The sequence below is a fragment of the Ursus americanus genome, chromosome 6 (genome assembly GCF_024610735.1).
Source record: "Ursus americanus isolate L20-20 chromosome 6, mUrsAme1.1.p, whole genome shotgun sequence".
NCBI classification, from domain to species: domain Eukaryota; kingdom Metazoa; phylum Chordata; class Mammalia; order Carnivora; family Ursidae; genus Ursus; species Ursus americanus.
The window spans coordinates 12,082,918-12,102,417 of record NC_142132.1 but is presented as its reverse complement, the minus strand read 5'-3'; the positions used below and the strand labels follow the sequence as shown (position 1 = coordinate 12,102,417).

General features: G+C 38.5%; 1 protein-coding gene and 1 non-coding gene across 2 annotated transcripts in view; both read right to left on the bottom strand.

The window, feature by feature from the left end:
- Positions 1–16,071, bottom strand: part of EIF3A (eukaryotic translation initiation factor 3 subunit A) — a 34,783-nt gene extending 18,712 nt beyond the window's left edge. Inside the window, exons 1-8 of the mRNA XM_045803245.2 lie at positions 15,870–16,071; positions 9,549–9,739; positions 9,231–9,367; positions 8,700–8,863; positions 6,777–6,976; positions 4,082–4,290; positions 2,380–2,551; positions 288–392 (exon numbers count right to left, since the gene is read on the bottom strand). Coding sequence (XP_045659201.1) covers positions 288–392; positions 2,380–2,551; positions 4,082–4,290; positions 6,777–6,976; positions 8,700–8,863; positions 9,231–9,367; positions 9,549–9,739; positions 15,870–15,918 — 1,227 coding nt within the window. The 5' untranslated portion in view covers positions 15,919–16,071. The remainder of the gene's footprint in view (positions 1–287; positions 393–2,379; positions 2,552–4,081; positions 4,291–6,776; positions 6,977–8,699; positions 8,864–9,230; positions 9,368–9,548; positions 9,740–15,869) is intronic.
- Positions 47–177, bottom strand: LOC123796060 (small nucleolar RNA SNORA19). The gene has a single exon (XR_006780660.2). It is a non-coding gene; the product is annotated as a small nucleolar RNA SNORA19 (small nucleolar RNA).
- Positions 16,072–19,500: the final 3,429 nt, after the last annotated feature.

Here is a 19,500-nt window from a genome sequence, read left to right as displayed (position 1 = left end):
TCACACACGGCAGGGAAATACACCTAGAATATGAAGCTATACTGAGGCTTGTCTGAAGGTGACTGACAGCAATGGCTATATTAGTCATGCTGCTAATAGACCTCCAAAAGTTTATTTAGCACACCAGAAATATCTTTTTTCCTGATGTAAAGAAAAAAAGACAATGAAATTGTGCACTGAATTCAAACGTATAGGACCATACTTCTCTCTCAATATAAATACAATCTGAAATAGCAAAAGGGTCAGCTGTATAGTAGTATAACCAAAACTAAAATACAAAGTCTTACCTTTGTGACTCTCTCACAGAGTTTTAGTGGGTTAAATTCCACTTCCAGCCAATTGTAAAGGTCTTTCACTTCAGGGACAACATACTGTAGTACGTTGAATCTGACCTACAATAAACCAAAGGTTTAATTTCCTGAAGGAAATTTTCCAACTAGATTCGAATCCAGTGTAAGTAAGAAAAACAGAGGATCAGAAATCTGGAAAATGTCTGAAAAACTGGCCTCAACTCTCATTAAGTTCACCAGAGGAATTCAAAGGAAAACTATGTTTGGGTCTCTAATCCCAAATTATGCATCTACCCCCAGTGAAAAGTCCCCAAGAGCTTAATAAGGATATAAACACTCTAAATCAACATGATCAATAAACTATTTAAAGACAACTCATGTGTCCAAGCTAATTTATTACCAGTAATGAAATAAAATACCACAGCTTACAAATAACTGTACCACACAAAAATTACCATAACACTACTCATAACATCCCCAAACTAGAAGGAAAAAAAAAAAAACACAGTACAAATAAGATGTTCTTATACAGAAATGATCAAAGAAAAAACAGCTAATCTCATAAACGTAACGGCAAGAAAAAGAATTTAACATATTATTGTACATATATAGAACTTAAATCTCATACAAAGTAGACAAACTAATATGTGGTGTTACAAACCAGGGCAGTGGCTACCAGCGTGGGGATGGCGTTATGAGAATTCACCCAATTACATTTATGTTTTTTTTGAAGACTTAATTTATTTGAGAGAGAGAGCACGCACGAGCACAAGCAGGGGGAGCAGCAGGCAGAGAGAGAGAAGTAGGCTTTCCACTGAGCAGGGAACCCGATACGGGGCTCGATCCCAGGACTCTGGGATCATGACCTGAGCCGAAGGTCCCTATAATTGTATATTCTTTTTTTTTTTTTTTTTAAGATTTTATTTATTTATTTGACAGAGACAGAGACAGCTAGCGAGAGAGAGGGAACACAGGCAAGGGGAGTGGGAGAGGAAGAAGCAGGCTCCCAGCGGAGCAGGGAGCCCAATGCGGGCCTAGATTCCAGGACTCTGGCATCACGCCCTGAGCCGAAGGCAGACGCTTAACAACTGAGTCACCCAGGCGCCCCTATAACTTTATATTCTTGTATGTGACTAGAATTCAGCTAAGGGTGCCAATGCATAACCTTTCTTAAAAAGGGACCAAAAAAGTAGCCTAATTTCATAAACCTCAAAACTGCCCATAACGAAATCTTACCTTACCTAACTATAAACTAGAACATATAATGCACGTGGGCCTTTATCCTTCACATGTTGGGACTGCTAACCCAACGACAGACTAACTGCAGGGACACAGCAAGATTTGCAAGCACAGGTATGTGTTCCCATATAGACCTAATAATCACAAGACTGAGGCAAACAACGGCAGATCCTATCCCCATACACAACACTCTAGTCTATTTCTAATACAAAATGGGTACATGACTCATGTTCCAATTTCTTGAATACTTCCCCTTATAAATGCCCTTAAATATTTATTGAAATTAGCTGTGGTGTAAGCATTCAAATAGAATTCTCCCAGCTCTTATTTTTTTATCAAGATATTATTCTAGGGGCGCCTGGGTGGCTCAGTCGTTAAGTGTCTGCCTTTGGCTCAGGGCGTGATCCCAGCATTCTGGGATCGAGCCCCACATCAGGCTCCTCTGCTGGGAGCCTGCTTCTTCCTCTCCCACTCCCCCTGCTTGTGTTCCCTCTCTCACTGGCTTTCTCTCTCTCTGTCAGATAAATAAGATCTTGAAAGAAGAGAAAAGAAAAGAAAAGAAAAGAAAAAAAGGAAAGGAAAGGAAAGGAAAGGAAAGGAAAGGAAAGGAAGGGAGAAATTATTCTAGATTCTCCATTGAACATCCCTTCCCCTATGCTAAAATAGGCTCAGTCAGCTAATCTATTGACCTGACATCAACCAGTACCCTTCTTATAAACTTCCATACTTATCTATGGGTACAATGAGGACTCAAAATAGTCCATCCATCAGAACCACCAGTCATGAATTATAAAACGTGACCATAAAGTTTTTTATTCTGAGCTGTAAGAATGCTCCAACTTATACCAACCATATCATTAATAAGGCCAATTCTTGTTGGTGGGGCTTGAAGACCTAGCAGTGTTGCAAGGCGACGCTGTTTTTCAACTATAATGCCATCCATATCCAGAAGTCGAGCAATATCAGTACGCTCAGGAGTAATAGGGATGGAAAGAGTGGCCAAAAGGACTCTGGTAGACATTCTAGAGAACAAAATTACAAATCTGTTAAATTCATAAAAGTTACCTGATACAAAAAACCACTTCTTTAATTGTCTGGTAAGACACGCCAGTGACAGAATACGTACACCATACCAGCAGACTGTACTCACACGTGTTATTCATCAAAGCAGGAGATGAAGAGAAATGGACTGTGCTAAAATGAATACTTGGGAGAAGCAGAACTTCACCCACCACTTACTACTGTCAATATTTGCCAACTATAGAAAAAGACTGTGGGTCTAAAATGTAGAACAGGTAAATCTGTATACCCGATGCTTCTTTAGAAAAACAATTAAGGCAGCTTTAAAATCAAGGAAAAAAAAATGACAGAAAAGGGGAAAAACTTACAAGGATCATAAGTGAACACAACTGGGAGGTGGGAGGGGAGGACTCGTGGTGAGGCTGAATCTTAGTTTCCTTAGAACACAAGAGGAAAGTCCGGTTGAATTCAGAGCACTATAGGACATTAAGGATAGTGGGCTCTGGAGCCCAAGGGTCAAGGGTTAGAATCTCAGCTTCACCATTTCCAAGACTGGAACCTAAGGTAAGATACTTAATTTTCTGAGTCAGGACGCTGTTGTAAAGATTAAGCAAAATAACGTACATAGAGCTAAATAACCTAATTCTATTATTATAATACTGTTATTACAGCACCTTCTAAAGGGATAGTACAGAAGTACCTTAAAGGAACCCAAGTTCGTTTGTTTTTTTAATCTCAGACATGAACTGCACAAAGGACAGTGGATGACATAATGAACACTGTCCTTAAGAGTTTCAAAGAAAATACACTAGGAAAATTCATTTAGTCTGTTCCATGTATTGCTGTAAAGCTAGAAAAACATTTGGTGTACAAAATTCTATCAGAGGCCAAAATAACATGGTCTGCCAATGAGAAAAAAGAATGGCGTGAGCTCCCGCAGTCTAACCGAAACATATTAAAAAAAAAAAAAAAAAAACCACATGACTGAAAGAAAATAGGCTGCATGTATTGTTAAAAAAAAATAAAGTGGTCTTTAGATTGCTAGGTTATAGACCCCTTTTCTATATTCAAACACACACTCAGTTATATTTTCTAATCAGGGGAAAAAGTGACTTGATGGCATTTATTTTTTAAATTCTCTTATCTGTCCTAAGATCTAGATTTTAAATACCGTATATGGATAAAAAGCTCATATAGTAACACTGTCTTTCCTAATATTCGATTTTCTCAATCAGGTTTTTGGCAAAGTTGGTTATCAGACAAAGGACAGTTACTTGAAGACCAAGACTACCAGAGAACAACCATGTCTGGAGACACTTCTCACAGTCAGAAGTGGAAGGACTGCTACCAGCATCCAGTGGGCAGACTAGGGATGCTGTGAAACACCCTAAGTGCAATCCGCCACGACAGGAAATTATCCGGCCCCAAACGTCAGTGGTGTAGAAGCTGAGATACCCTAACCTGGAACCATGCCATTCATGAGAAGATATTTATTTCATAATCTCAATATTATTTGACTGTAACATTCTTACCTTTGCATCTCTTCTTGTGTAAGATTCTTTCTCATTTCTCTGGACAGATGGTAAAGACGATGGAGTGTAGATGCATGAAAAAGAGCATTTCCAGATTTCCAAAACACAGTTGAAACTTTGTTATAGTAATTTGCCATCAACTGAGGTTTCGGTGGTTTTTTAGACAAGGTGAATAGTCCATGAATATCTTCCACAGCTTTGAATGCTTCCTAAAATTAGTAGTATAAATCAGTCACTGCATTCTAAACAAAAAAAAAAAAAATATCTAATCCAAATGTCTTTATGAAACCTAAAACACAAAGTACTGAATAAAAAAAGTGGGAAGTAAAATTCCTTTATGTGTGGTTCCTTTTACTCATCTACAATATCTGATATATTTCAGAAAACTACCTTTATCGCAAAAATACTAAATCCTTAAACTTCTTCAAATTAGACAGAACAGACTTTAAAAAAAAAAAAGTGCATTGCCTTTTCAGCCACAATATGCAACTCCCTCAGTCCAGTTCGAGATGCTAATGAACTTCAGGGCTGCTGCTCAAAAGAAGCTTTTAAAGTAGATAAGGTGTATTTGAACATGTGCCAACTGATATAAATAGAATAGAGACTTTCGCTTTCTTTGCCCCTTTCATAGTAGTAGCAAGGATGAATTTTAAGATGCCAAGTATCTGTAAGAAAATGTATCAGCCCCATAGAGAATTTCATAAAATTCAATTTTATTAGTCTTTCTACCAACCAACCCCAGCCTGAAGCCTGACAAAACCAGATTAGCTCCAACTATCTTGACAACTTTGTCAACTGTGCTTAATTTGCAAAGGTTATTTTCAAATCCCATTCTTTTGACTGTCCTAAAGATGTTTCAAGGTATACTTTTAAAAATTTGGTTTTATATGCTTACAAATTTTTCCATAACAGATCATTTTAATTATTAAATGTGATCTTTTTGACAGAAAACAGATCAACAGATTCTTACGGTTCAGGGTGGGGTTAGTTGCAAAGGGGCACAAGGGAGTTAAATCCTGATTCTGGTGATGACTGCATCTTTCAAATTTCAGGGTGAGTTTTGCTCAACGTAAATTACACTTCAATGAACTTAGGGGCGCCTGGGTGGCTCAGATAGTTAAATGTCTGCCTTCAGTTCAGGTCATGATCCCAGAGTCCTGGGATCAAGCCCCGCATCAGGCTCCCTACTTGACGGAGAGTCTGCTTCTCCCTGCCCCTCTCCTGTTCCACCTGCTTGTGCTCGCTCGTTCTGTCAAATAAATAAATATTTTTTTAAAATAATAATAAAAAAATAAACGTGATTTAGGGGCGCCTGGGTGGCACAGCGGTTAAGCGTCTGCCTTCGGCTCAGGGCGTGATCCCGGCGTTCTGGGATCGAGCCCCACATCAGGCTCTTCCGCTATGAGCCTGCTTCTTCCTCTCCCACTCCCCCTGCTTGTGCTCCCTCTCTCGCTGGCTGTCTCTATCTCTGTCGAATAAATAAATAAAATCTTAAAAAAAATAAATAAATAAACGTGATTTAGAAGTTTTTTCAAGTGTATCATTATCACACTACTTCGGAGAATGTATAAGAAAAAATCTGGAAGGACATAAAACACATCACAGAGGTTATTTCTGAGTAATAAAATAACAGGTGAATAGTTTCTTCTTTCTACTTATCCACTTTTTCTATAATAAGCATGTCTGTCTTCTATAGTACCTCTTTTTCCTCATTACTTCATCAGGTAGTGTTTTAAGGGTGTCCCTACAGAAGGGAAAATATTTTGGAAAGTAGGAAATCACCGTTTCAACTGGCTGAAAAACTACCGATCTTCCTCTGTAATTTCAATTAGATTTTATCTTTTGGTCAAATATTTAAAAGTTTCAAGTCAGGACTACAAAATCATGTGAAAATGTCTTTGTGGAATTCTTAACGTAAAAAGCCCAAATAGTGGACGAGTCTCCCAACACTACTAAGATCTCCAGTATAGGCTCTTCCCCACACCTTTACTAAGCCAAAGAAACACTAAGAAATCTAGGAGACAATCTACTGCAGCATTTCTCCAACATCCACAGTAAAGGGACAAGTTTTTTTTTTTTTTAAGTTTCCAACCTATTGCTGCCAATATTTTTATGAAATACAGCAAAATTATTACAAAAACTAAAAGACAAGCTTAGTTTTTCTAAACAGAGTAAACACACACAAAATTACCATGAAATTGCTACCAAAAACAAAATCAAACAAAAAAAATAAAAAACCTCCACCCTTAATAAATGCATATTCTCCTCTATAATTCTTTCATCCTGGATCAGTAGGTAGTTCACAGACACTGAACCACACTTTGAGCAACAGTGAGGATGAACTGTTTTATATGCAAAGCCACTGGGTCCAAAAGAGATTACCTGATTTGGCCCAGATTTCACAGCAGGCAACCAGAACCAAAATATCCTGAGACTGCCTGTCCAGAACTCTTAGCTATCCATTAGGGCATCTTAAATTCCTCAATTATCTATGGAAATTAACCAATAAATATCAAGATGAAGATACTCATTAAAGGAAAAAAAAAAAAGTAGGCAACTGTCAGAACCCCTCTCACTCCTGAGAGCTTTTTCTGTATCCTTGCTTAATAAACTTCTATTGCTTTACTCACAAAAAAAAAAAAAGGTAATATGGGTTATTATGACTACAAAAGACAGCAAATAGTTCACAACATACCTGCCATAATTCCATGCTGATAGCACTGTCCAACTGAACAAGCCTGGTTTCCAAATGCATAGACTGGCTCTCTGGATTATTAAGATTGATTGCTGTACTCTGGTTATGGTGACGTTGGATCTGTGACAAGTGCATTCTCAAATTGTCACACAGCTTACGGAATTCAGCCTTACGGGTGTACTGGAGGCAGAATTTGAAAGCTATAGGCATAATTATAAGATATATTAGGTACCTTCCACCATCACCAAGTATTTGAATTAGTTTTATTTCAAATATTAAAATCAGTTATTTTAACAAGATTTACCAAACTTATAATCAGTCTTTAGAAATGATCAGAATCATCGGTCACTTCATCATGTATCCTGACCATCTTTTGGACATAGTCCTGTCCTAGAGCTAGAATCTGGTCCTGGGGTTCTAGGAGAGTTTACAAATGGGAAGCTATTCAAATTAAAGTATAGGAGGACTTACCTTTCAAACACCTACCACTTCAAATCCTAAAAGAACAAAATATTCTAGCCTGAAATATAAAGAGCCTCGCTAGCTAACAAACTGCGGGCTTCTGGTAACCTGACTTCAGCTGTGTACATAGACGTATACCTTAACTACTTACTCTGTCATTAAAATAATTTTCTATCGTCATATATGCAATACAACAATTGTTTCAGAATTCCTTTGCTCTTAAAAGAGATTTCTATTCCAACAGGACCAAAACAAAAGGGATGCAGCTTAACTTCAGGTTAACATTTCTATCAGTAGTTATCAAAAACCCCAAGTGTACTTCTGCTAAATGAAAATTCACATATGCTAGCCATGTAAGCAAAATGGAACACGGGTTCTAACACTCAAAGTAAAATATTCTTAAAGTCACTTACAACTTGGATAAACAAATGCCAATCGTCCCCCATACTGAAAAGAATGGCAACACAAGGCTTACCGAGGCCAAAGTAAGAAAAAGCCAAAAGCCACTCTCAAGTCACATATATTCCATTCATATATTGTTAAAAAGCTGCATTAAACCAAGTGACAGTAGGGAAAGGATACAAGATTAAGAGAACAGACTTCATACAGTTCAGGATTCAAAGTACAGTTAATCCTTACAAGGGTTTGAACTGTACAGGTACACTAACATGTAGACTTTTTCGATACAGTACTGTACATTTATTTTTCTCTTCCTTATGATTTTAACACTTTCTTTTCTCCAGCTTACCTGTTTTAAGACTACAGTATATAACACATGTAACAAAGAAAATAAGTATTAATCAACTATTTATGTCACCAGTAAGGCTTCTAGTTAACAACAGGGTATTCGTAGTTAAGATTTTGGGTAGTCAAGTCATAGGCAGATTTTCAACTGTGCAGGAATGGGGGAAAGGGGTATGTCCATCAGCACCACTACCACCACCCACCCCCAGTTGTTCAAGTGTCAATTGTATACACAGTGTAACAACCGGATACTTTTTATGACAATCCTGAGTCATCAAAATGACTTAGTTCTATATTCAGTGATACTGTTTAAGAAAATAAAACTATGTATTTTTTTCAAGGAATCCTACAAGTCCGAAGCTTACAAAGGCCTTAGAAACCCACGGCATGGTTGAGAATATGCAGTAGTGAAGTCAAAAGAACTCAAGTTTATCAGAAACCAATCAATAAGTTCCATTTATGTTTTTAGTCACCGGAAAATCCCAAAATGACTTTGTCATTCAGATATTCGTGAAGTGGATTTCATATAGAATTACACTAACAAGTAAAACAAATTTCTTACAGTCACTTATTTAATATTTAAAATGAATGCCAATCATCTTTCAGTAAGGATAAAAACTATAAAATGAGTACTATGGAGAAAAACAGGTTAACTTTGTCCATCTTTTGCAAAATCTTGTCCCAAAAGTCAACTTTTCAAATCAGTTTTCATCTTACCTTGTTGGGCAATATCATGGTAGAGACGCTCTACTCTAGAATTGTTTCGAAGAAGGTCCAAACACTGCCTATATGATTCCCAAAGGAATTTAACCCATGGAGTTAAAAGTAGTCTGTCGGTACGATCTTGAGTGTCTTCGCCACTTACGGCACTTAGGAGAACACTAAAAAGAAGGAAAAAAAAATGTTAAAAGTCGAAAAGAATTTTAGATACGATTTCCTACTTTGCCATATGATTGAAAAATCAAAACCAACAATGGTCAGTATAAAAAAGTGCAACTTCTTCCTACAACTTTAGATGCACTGTAAAGTAGTCACGCATTCAAATATTTGAATGCCCCATGCATATTACAACCATTTAAATCAGTATGTGCCTCCTATCCGCTTACAAATTTTGAATAGTATGATTTTGTTACTATACATTTAAAATTCTGAAGATAAGCATTCCTTCTAATGAACTTCAAACGAGGATGATGGAGACACATGTCAAGAAAACCTGAGGAAAATGTATCAACAATTTAACGTACATACCTCTCAGGAGTTTGAATATTATCCAGATCTTCTATGTCTAGGACCATCTGCTGAGATTCTTCCTTAGCGGCTTCAGTTTTTTCCTCTGCCAATTTCAAATATGCCCTAACAACATCCTCTAGAGATTTGATGTTCACCTAAATCAAAAAAAAGAGAGAGAGAGAGGGAGAGAAAGAACCTTAAAACACTTTCTCAACAAACCATAAAATATTTTAAGAGCAAATTTTAAGATATAAAGTATATTACAACTCTAGAAAGTAAACTCTGAAAGTCACTAAAAGCACTTACTAAAAATATAAAACCCAGCTCTTTTCATACCTGTTGACAAATGTTCTTATACTGGTATAATCCCTCTTTAGCCAAATGGCTCTTCCGAAGATCCACGCAAAGTTCCAAGTATTTCAACATAATCGGCTCGTGTATCTTTTGCCATGTTCTGTGTTTCTTACTTTTCATAACATCATAAAGAACATCCAAGGCAGGCTGCTTTTTTCCAACCTCAAGAAATTCTGAAAAAATAATTCAGGAAAATTAAAATCCATTATATATACTATATAGAAGTCTAAATTTTGCTTAAATTGGCTATTTTAATTTCTGAACTCACCACCATCTCTTTTTAGATAAACGTTTATTTTTGCTATCTAAAGCCATGCCAAAACTATCTGAGTCTAAAACAATGAAAAACTGGTACTATCTCAAAATATGGTCTACATATAACACTGGATTTCACTCAATTACACTGTACCAAATGTGTCCTTCTAAGTTCCAGAAATTGAGGTCATGAGAGGAAAAAAACCTTTCCCCAGCAAACACAGTAAAGTCAAGTATAACTTCAATCACAGTGATCTGAGGAAATTTTTACTAGTTCGTGCTAAGACTCCAGGCAGAAAAATCATTAGACTGTCAATTAGACAGTCAATTAGATTGACTCTGTTCCCTTTACAATCAACTGACTATTTGTGTGGCCCTGCTTTTGGGTTCTCTATTCTGATCACTCTCTATTGCAATGTGTCTAGTCTTTTGCTAATACCACACTATCTTGATTATTATAGATGTAAAAGTCTTCAAACCAAGCAGTGAGTGCTCCAACTTTGTTCTTCAGTATTATTTGGCTTACTAAGTCCTTTACCTTACCATATAAACTCGGAATCAGTTTGTTAATATCTACAAATTAGCTCACTGGAATTTTCATTCAAATTTTACTGAATCTATGAATGAAATTTGGAAGAATTGATAATTTAACAATATTTAGTCTTCCAATCTATGGAATATCTCTCCACTTATTTTTCCAGTCTAAACATGAAAAAAAAAATATTAAGACAAACTCCAAATGAGGGACATTCTACAAAATACTTGACCAGTACTCCTCAAAACTTGTCGAGGTTATCAACAAGGAAAATCTAAGAACTGTCATAACAAGGGGAGGTTTCTAAGGAGACACAGGATGATTAAATGTAATATGGTATCTAGATGGGATCCTGGAATTCAAAAAAGGACATTAGGGAAAGCTAGGGAAATCTGAACAAAGTATGGACTTTCATTAACAATATATCAGTATTGGTTCATTACTGGCGACAAATGTACCAAAATGATAAAAGATATCAATAGGTTACGGTTTATATGGAAACACTCTGTACTATCTTTGCAATAATTTTGTAAATCTTGAACTTCTAAAATTGTTTATTTAAAAAAATAGTTTATTAAAAAATACAATTTTTAAAGACAGCAAAAATTTTAGAATGCATAGCAAGGAAATTATCCACTTATGAATTTAGTGCCACCTAAACCCGAAGGCATTCTGCATGTGGCAGTATTTCAAAATCCAGCTCCAATCTCAGGTTTTATGGATACTGCTCATTTTGAAATTCAGTCAAAAGCAAAGTCTCCTCTATCATATTATTTCTGACAAAGATTAAATTTTATCCTATTTTTTCTCATCTTTTATTTTCTTTTGCACAAAACTTAGTAAATGAGGTGGGGGGCTATCAAACTTAAGTCATCTGGTTATGTTCAACTTAAAATTCAGTAACTGCCAAACTGCACACAAAAAAATCTTTCACCAAACATTTGAAAAATACTTTGGGGAACCAAAACACTAGTCTATACCATTAAAAAAGAAGGCCTTAAAACACTACATTCCCATTGTTAAAAATCATTATTTTCCTCCTAAGAAAAAAATCTTTAACAAAGAATTATTTTCAAGAGTTAACACCATACATTATAAACCATGTTAACGTGCTAGGCAAACAACAGGCAGAAATGTCCCTTATTTAGGAGTTTTACTAGATCTACAGATTTAGTAATTCTCTATTATTTCTTCTCTCAACTAGCACATCTTTCAGGAATGTTGCTTCTGAACATTCCTTCCTCCAGGAAAACTACAAACAATATTCCAACTCTGGTATATTAACAAGTTTGCAACGAGAAAAATCACAAAATATACTGAAGTAAGTTATCTTTATACAATACCCTATGTAATCCCATATTGTATCAAATCATATTCTTCATATGCAAGTGAAAACAAACCCCTCTACAATAATTCAAGTCAATGTCAACATTAATCCTGGCAATATGGGGAAAAGTCCATTTTCATTTGAGGCCATTATCTTACAAAAGAACAAAACAAAAAACAACCCTGTAAGAGGAAATGAAAATGTAATACAACTAGATACTTTGTTAAAATAATAAGCCTATCCTGCTCTAAGGGGAGGACCTATCTATCTTCTTCCTGAAGCATACATATACAAGGTTATTTTCTAAAATCCAACAGTACCCTAAGTATTTTTAACAACTATTTAACAAAAAAGGTCTCTATCAGCCAAAAACTTGGAAATAAATGCTTTTAAATTTATGATTCACATTTACTAGCACTGCAGCAGCAAAACAATCTGTTACATACAATTCCCAGTCTTAAATTGAGCATTTAAATCTTAATACTATTCTATATAAACACTGTCAAAATGCTTGTAACACAAAACAGGAACAAAGAGTTATTAAAGTTGAGAGCTGGCCCCAGCATGGTGATGACAAAATAATAAGCTGTCTAAAAATAATTCACCTACCCAATCTCTTATTTTTAAATAGGGGAGTGTGATTTCTTAATGTCACTCTAAAAAGTAAGAAATCTTGTTCAGGGATAGAACTAAAAGTAATTTTCCTTTCTTTTCTTTTTAGATTTTATTTGTCAGAGAGAGAGAACGAGCACGCGAACACAAACAGAGGGAAGGACAGGCAAAGGGAGAAGCAGGCTCCCTGCCAAGCAAGGAGCCCGATGCAGGACTGGATCCCAGGACCACAGGAAAACGACCTGAGGTGAAGGCAGATGCTTAACAGACTGAGACACCCAAGGGTCCTTAAAAGTAATTTTCGCTTCCTAAACAGCCAATCAAAATTTATGATTCCAAATTCCAATTTCAAACTCGGAAACAACAGGTTCAAACAAACCAAAACAAACGCACTAAAACATAATTTTTTTATAGGACACCTCCAGCATCACCAAGAAAAAAAGCAAACATGGATACCAAGCAAGAATGTTTTTAAAGGAAAAAAAGGGAATGGAACAGAGACCATGATAATCCAAGAGGGTGAGTTCCTGTCTTTACCCTAATTTACATACTGGGAGAATTTAGTTCCTCTTAACTATCTAATAAGGAAAAAAAGTTTTTGAGGCTAAAAAGAAACACCACACATTAAAGGCTCTATTGCAATGTTTTTTTTAAAAAAAAAAGTCCATTTCCAAACCGATATTCTTGAAATAAAGATTAAAATCTGGAATTATGAATACCAGGAGGGTAGGCATTCTGAGTTTACCTTTCAAACACAATGACAAACTATTTCTAAAAGAAAAAGTTTAGGTCTGCCCCCCTCAATATTACTAGTTTATCTGTGCAACAGAACAAGTAGATAAGCTACAATGTTACACAATTTGTGGGTTTAATGACAACTTTACATGAATCACTGCCAGAATCTAAATTAAAAGGCTGTTACAAGATCAGGAGCAATTAATTCCACACTACTGACAACATATTCAGGAAAAGGGGCTTTTCGCAAATGATTCCAGTGTATGAATTTCTTGCCTGTAACTGGTGGGCCAAGTTCTCATCTTCCTGAATGATTACTATAATCAATTCCCAAAAATATTGTTCTGAATTACAGACTCAGAGTAACAACTATTCTAAATTTATTCACATTTTATTAAGATAATAAAATGGATTGATTAGTTCTCTGTGTGTTTGAGGATACAAATGTTACAGATAAAAACATTTACATAAAACGAGATTATCTCCATCGAATGAAATGTCCTTTTATAATCCTAGTTTTGTAAATTCTGTAAGCAGTGCCATGTGCCATCCATTCTGCTCACTTTAACACTTTCAGACAGGAGCTCTCATTCACAAGATCAAAGGTACAGAAATTACTCCTTGAAAGCTAAGGCCTCTACTACAGAAACACCCAACCTACATTTTAAAAGGACTACAGCAAAGAGACAGTACAGCCTTATAAAAACCTACACAAAATTAAAGTGTCCCCCCCCCCAGGTGCCCCTTGCTCATCTTGCCTACTTTAATTTCAGATGCTTTCCCCAACTTTCCCTTCATGAATCCAATCTATTTCAACTTAGAAAACGTGTAAAAACATTTAAGATTTGTTACACATCAGAAAACCCTTCATACTAAGCGCATATCAAGATTCATAAGGGAGGTGTGATGAAAGAAACAAGCCTTGAACACATCAAATGTGTACTATTTAAGGCCATCAAGATTACAGTGCTTCAGCCTATTAGCATGAGAAAAAACGCCCATGGGTAAAGGAAGTGACTGTAAAACAGATCTATAATAGCAATTGGAACAGTTAATGGAATCCCAGTCATTTTTGTATACCATAATATAATTCTAAGTTTCCTAACACGTAAGAAAAAATTCTAACTTTGCTACAGTTCATTTTGTAGTGATAACTTTCCAGTTGGATCTATTTTCATTCCTAGAAATTAACAACCTTGGGCACCTGGGTGGCTCAGTGGTTGGGCATCTGCCTTCAGCTCAGGTCATGATCCCAGGGTCCTGCGTTCCAGTCCCAAACCAGACTCCCTGGGAATCAGGAGTCTGCTCCTCCCCCCCATCCTGCCTGTGCATTCTCTTTCTCTAATATATAAGTGAACTCTTAAAAAAAAAAAAAAAAAAGGAAGAAGAAGAAATTAACATTTTTAATTCTTGCCTGTTCTAACCATTAGATCACTGGTTAAAATGAGTAGTCATCAGATCTAAGTTGTAGTTTTAACCGATTTTTAAAACAATTACTGTACTCTATTCCAAAAAATGTGGAATTATCATATTCCACACTCTGACCAACCCCCAAATTGTTACTTTTAAAATAACAACCATGTGATAAACACACCTTTAGACCTGACAGGTTATCAGTAGTATTAATTTTATGTATTGACTGAAATTGAACTTTTCACAAGAGAATTTTCAAACAAGTTAACAAATAAGCTCCATAAACATAAAACTGTAATAGACACGGTATATCCACCTACAACAGGGATAAGACCCAAAACTTGTTTGGGTAGAGAAAGGGTGAAAATAAGAGCCATAGACGCCCTACACACTTAGAAACTGTTGGGCTTAAAAACTCTTAAAGAGAAAGTTTTTAAAAACCAGAGCAATGCACAGTACATTTGCACCCCCATAACGCCAACGTAATAAATGCCTCTTGAACAGACCAGGACACGCACAAGTTTTCCTGAAAGGGCCCGTGGCTTAAGTACACCTTGAAAGAAAAATCGCAAGCAGTAGAGCTGCGGCGAAAAAAAGCCTTATCTGAAAGTCTAGAGACCTTGGTTCTAGTCTCCTGGCTCAACAACTAACTCCCAGAGTGACCTTGGGTAAACATTCTATCTCTCTAGGCCTCAATTTCGTTATCTTTAAGAGAGAACTTGAAGTCCCTCTCTTACAGTATTAACTCTGTTCCAACTTCATGTGATTGGGGCTGCCAATAATCAATGCCAGAAAAAACAGGTAACAGGTTAAATGGGTTAGAGTCTCCGAAGCAGTGATACAGCGACGGGAAAAGGGTAAGTGGACCCTGACCCAGCAAAGCCCGGCGCTGGATTTGGGGGGCGGAGGTGTCTGCAGGAGGGCCGGAGGTGGGACTGCCCGGCTCCCGGCTCCCGGCGCCGGCAGGAGGTGGAGTCGAGGTTCTCGCGTGCATTGTCCCCGGGAGGGAGCCATGTTTCTTCCTCCCCGGCACTCCCAGATGGCGGCTGGGGGCGCGGGGCCTAAGCAGCCGAGAGCCCGGAGGCCTGGGTCGCCGGGCGGAGGCGGAAAAAGGAGGTAAGGAACTCCGGTCCCGGAAACGTGTCTCCGGGACCGCGGCCCCCGAGACGCACCAGGAGGCGGCGGCGGGAGGAAGGAAGAGCCCCCAGAGCGACGGTTCCCGGCTCCGCACCTCCCACCGGCCCCAGTCGGTTGGAGCGAAAAGGGAAACCATGCCCACCCACAGGCCGGGACCGCGGCGGGCAATTCGCATCGATCACCTCTCCGGCCGCAGCCGGGCAGCGGAGCAGCGAGAAGCAGGCCTGGGCTCCTCGACCTCCGAGGCCGCGGGCCGACCCAGCCCAGCGCGCCCCGATCCCCTACTCACCGTTGGCGCGTTTGAGGGCATTTTCCGGCCTCTGGAAATAGGCCGGCATCTTGGCGGCAGGCTCAGCTCACCCGGCGTCAGCGAACTCCTTAGTGGCCCGGGCCGGGAGAGGAGACGAAGGGGAACCAGCGCGAGGTTCCACGCGCCTCGCCAGCAGTCGCCCGCGCCCAGCCGACCAGAGACGGAAAGGAAAGAGCCACGTGACCCCCGCACGGCGGCGCCGCCGCCACCCAGGCCCCGGATGTAGGGGGGCGGTCCTCCGTGCGCAGGCGCGCTGCCGTCGCGCGCGCCGGCTGACGTGGCGGCGGCAAGCAGCCTCCGTGTGCGGTCGTGCTCCCTTCGGCCACCTCTGGGATACGTGTGGGAGAAGGTTCTCAGGCCTCTGTCTCTCCTTGAGCGAGAATCGAGGTGGGAAAGGTGATATTTGGGTCAGAGTCTCTGCCTGGCGAGAAAGAAGGCGTCTGCATAGATTTCCGACGTGCTTTGTGCGGAGTCATGCAAAGTTACAGTCAGGCCCCATCCGCCTAGGGAATGAACTGTCTCCGCTAAATGAAAATGCCGCATATATCCGTTTATCGGAAATGCATTGAGCAGCTATCGCTAGGCCAGCGCTGCTCACCACTGGCTAAAAGTAGTGACCTGTCCCTTGACGGGCTAGCAGGGGAAGGAGGGACACAATAAATAAATTAGCAAGCTTATTTCGTATCGATAAAATTAAAAAGTTGCTGACAAAAAGATCGTCTAGGAAATGGGAGCTCTCAGAGGAGGTGAATTTTGAGCTGAGACCTGAAAGATGGGGACAGACTGGAGACCGTAATCTGGCAAGAGGGCACAAGTTCTGCAGCAAAACAGACTTTGCATAATGTTTGAAAATACACGGGAGTGTTGTAGCCTTTACATTCAGCACACATCACAGAAAAACATAAGAAAAATGGGTGTTAGTGGGGGGGAATAATCAATTTCTCAGGCTTTTGCTGCAGTGTTTATTATCGATCAACAATTTTAATGTTCAGTCACTACCTAGTACACCTACAACTCGAAAGCCATTTAAACTGAATCTAATTACTCAAGCCCTAGGTATGAAATTAAGATGAGTTCAGAAGAAAAATTCAGAAAGCAACAGTGGAATAAATTGTTGCAAATTTATTACACATTTTGTAATGGTGGATGGGATATGCTAATGAATGACAGTACTGTATCAGGGGAACGAGGAATCCACAGCACATACATGCAAAAAACATTTTCCCCTCATTCTTTCTGCCTCAGCAAAGAGGTTTTTCTATTTAATTAAATTTACCACTATAAAGAAAGAAAACTTGGGAAAAGACAAAAGATACATCATAGACTCTAAAAAAGTTTATTTAAAAATTAACTTTAGAGAGTTCTTTCTCCAAATTGCGTGGGCCACTCTAAATGTCTAAACTTACTCCCCCAAAATTAAGAGGCAGACAGAGTTGAGTAACACGTACTAAGAAGCTATAGGAACTGTTTTATGGGGCAGGATCAAGAGACTCATTTGTGTATATAATAATTAAGTCAAAATCAAAGAGCTAAACATAAGAGCAAATATAGCTTTTAAATGCTGTAGATGGAAAACTATTTAGTAGGCCACAGAGAAATGTAACAAAATAAAAGGAAACCTGACCTAAATATCAGAAAAAGCTTTCCAACATTCTTACCTTTTCGTTATCATATCTTGAAGAAGATAGTAAAATAATGTCATTGATTATTACTCATTATGTGGTAGACCTAAAACAAGACAAACACTAGAAAATTTGGAGCAAAAAATGAAATTCAATATTTCGGCATCTTCTTTCTTTTTTCTCAAGTTAAAGTAGATGAAGCATTTGGTAATATAATACCCAATGATCATTTAAGTACATTAAGTACAATTAGTGTCTAGTACTGTATTTGTGAATAGTCTCAACTTCCAGAATAAATTTTATTAAATTCATCCAATAGGACAGGATACCTGGGTGGCTCGGTTGGTTAAGCGTCTGCCTTCAGCTCAGGTCATGATCCCAGGGTCCAGGAATCAAGTCCCACATCGGGCTCCTTGCTCATTGGGGAACCTGCTTCTGCCTCTGCCTGCTGCTCCCCCTGCTCGTGCGCGCTCTCTCTCTCTGACAAATGAATAAATAAAATCTTTAAAAAATATATATCAAAAACACTCAGCCAATAGGTATTAAGCACCAGCTAATAGCTATAATGCTGGGGATAAAAGATGCAAGTTGCCTGTTTTCAAGGAGTTGATGTTTCACTAGTGAAGACGGATGAGTACACAATGAAGAACGAGATAGGATCTATTCCAGGAGAAAAGCATAATTACTTGTTGATTAATGCTCGCTTCTTAGAAAACAAGCAAACCGAATATGCTAGAAGCCACCTTAGGAAGTGGTAAAAGGAAGTAATCAGGCTGGTGAAGGTTTTTTCCCTAATCAAGCTACTTTTGTACTGCATATAACTGGGTAATTTCTCTCAAACAATCTTTGGAGGTTTTGAGTACAGCAAATAAGATTCTCAAAAAAAAAAAAAAACAGTTGTTAGGGGCACAAATGAAGTACTACATTATACGTATATGCAACATAATATAGCTTTAAATCAAGTATCATGTTTTATAGTTTACAAAATGCTTTCACATTCGTCATTTTGTTTACAAGAATGCTGGAATGAAGGTATTTACACTAAAACTAAGAGTTTCAGAGAGTTAGACTACGGTTCACAATTACGCATTCCTTCAACAAAGCATTGTGGAATACCCACCACGTGCCGGGCATGAGAACTAAGGCCTGATAGGTAGGTGCAAGGCAGGGAACAAGACAGACTTGGTTCCTGCCTTCTTGGACTTGACAGCCTAGAGAGAAGGAAGACTTTGAACACTTGCCAGATGCTTCTCGAAGATAGAGACACCACTCCAGTCCAGGCCCCACTCGTCTTTCCAGGTCCATCTCTCAGCACACTCAATGTCTTTCGGTGCCTGAAACAGCCCTCTCTCCCACCTCCAACCCAATGAGTGCCATCACCTCCCTTGGGACATTCACCACTACCACCCATTCCTTGTTCTAACAACAACCTATTTCTCCACATTAACTGTCACTTCCTCCAGGATTCTTCCCTAGCCCCCAGATTAGTTTAGATGCCAAGGCATGGAACACCCATATCATCTTGTCTTATCACTGATCATACTTCAATGTAATTACTTGCAGACTATAAGCTCAGAGAGTGGAAGCTTTTGTGTTGTTCACAGTATATCCCCAGTGCCTGGCAGGACATTGGGCAGATGAGATACTCTCAAAAAATGCTGGAGAGATGAATGAATGAATGAATCCCCACATAAAGATTTATATAAAACAGTTTCTACTACACCTGTGGGGAAGTAACAGGGTTAAAGTTCGGTGTGTGTCTTCTTTCATTTATAGAGCATCTACCTATCTACGTGGGGCTCTCAATCTGCTTAAGCCCCAGGATGCAAATAAGAAGAAACAATAATGCTCTTCACTCAAAGCTCCTAATTGCACTGGTTTTGAACCTCCAGCTGCACCGAAGTTCATTTGTGACTTTCTGAGGTCAGTGTTCAAATATATCATGCTTTCCTACACCTGTCTATTCCTTCTCTTCTTCCTATCCCACC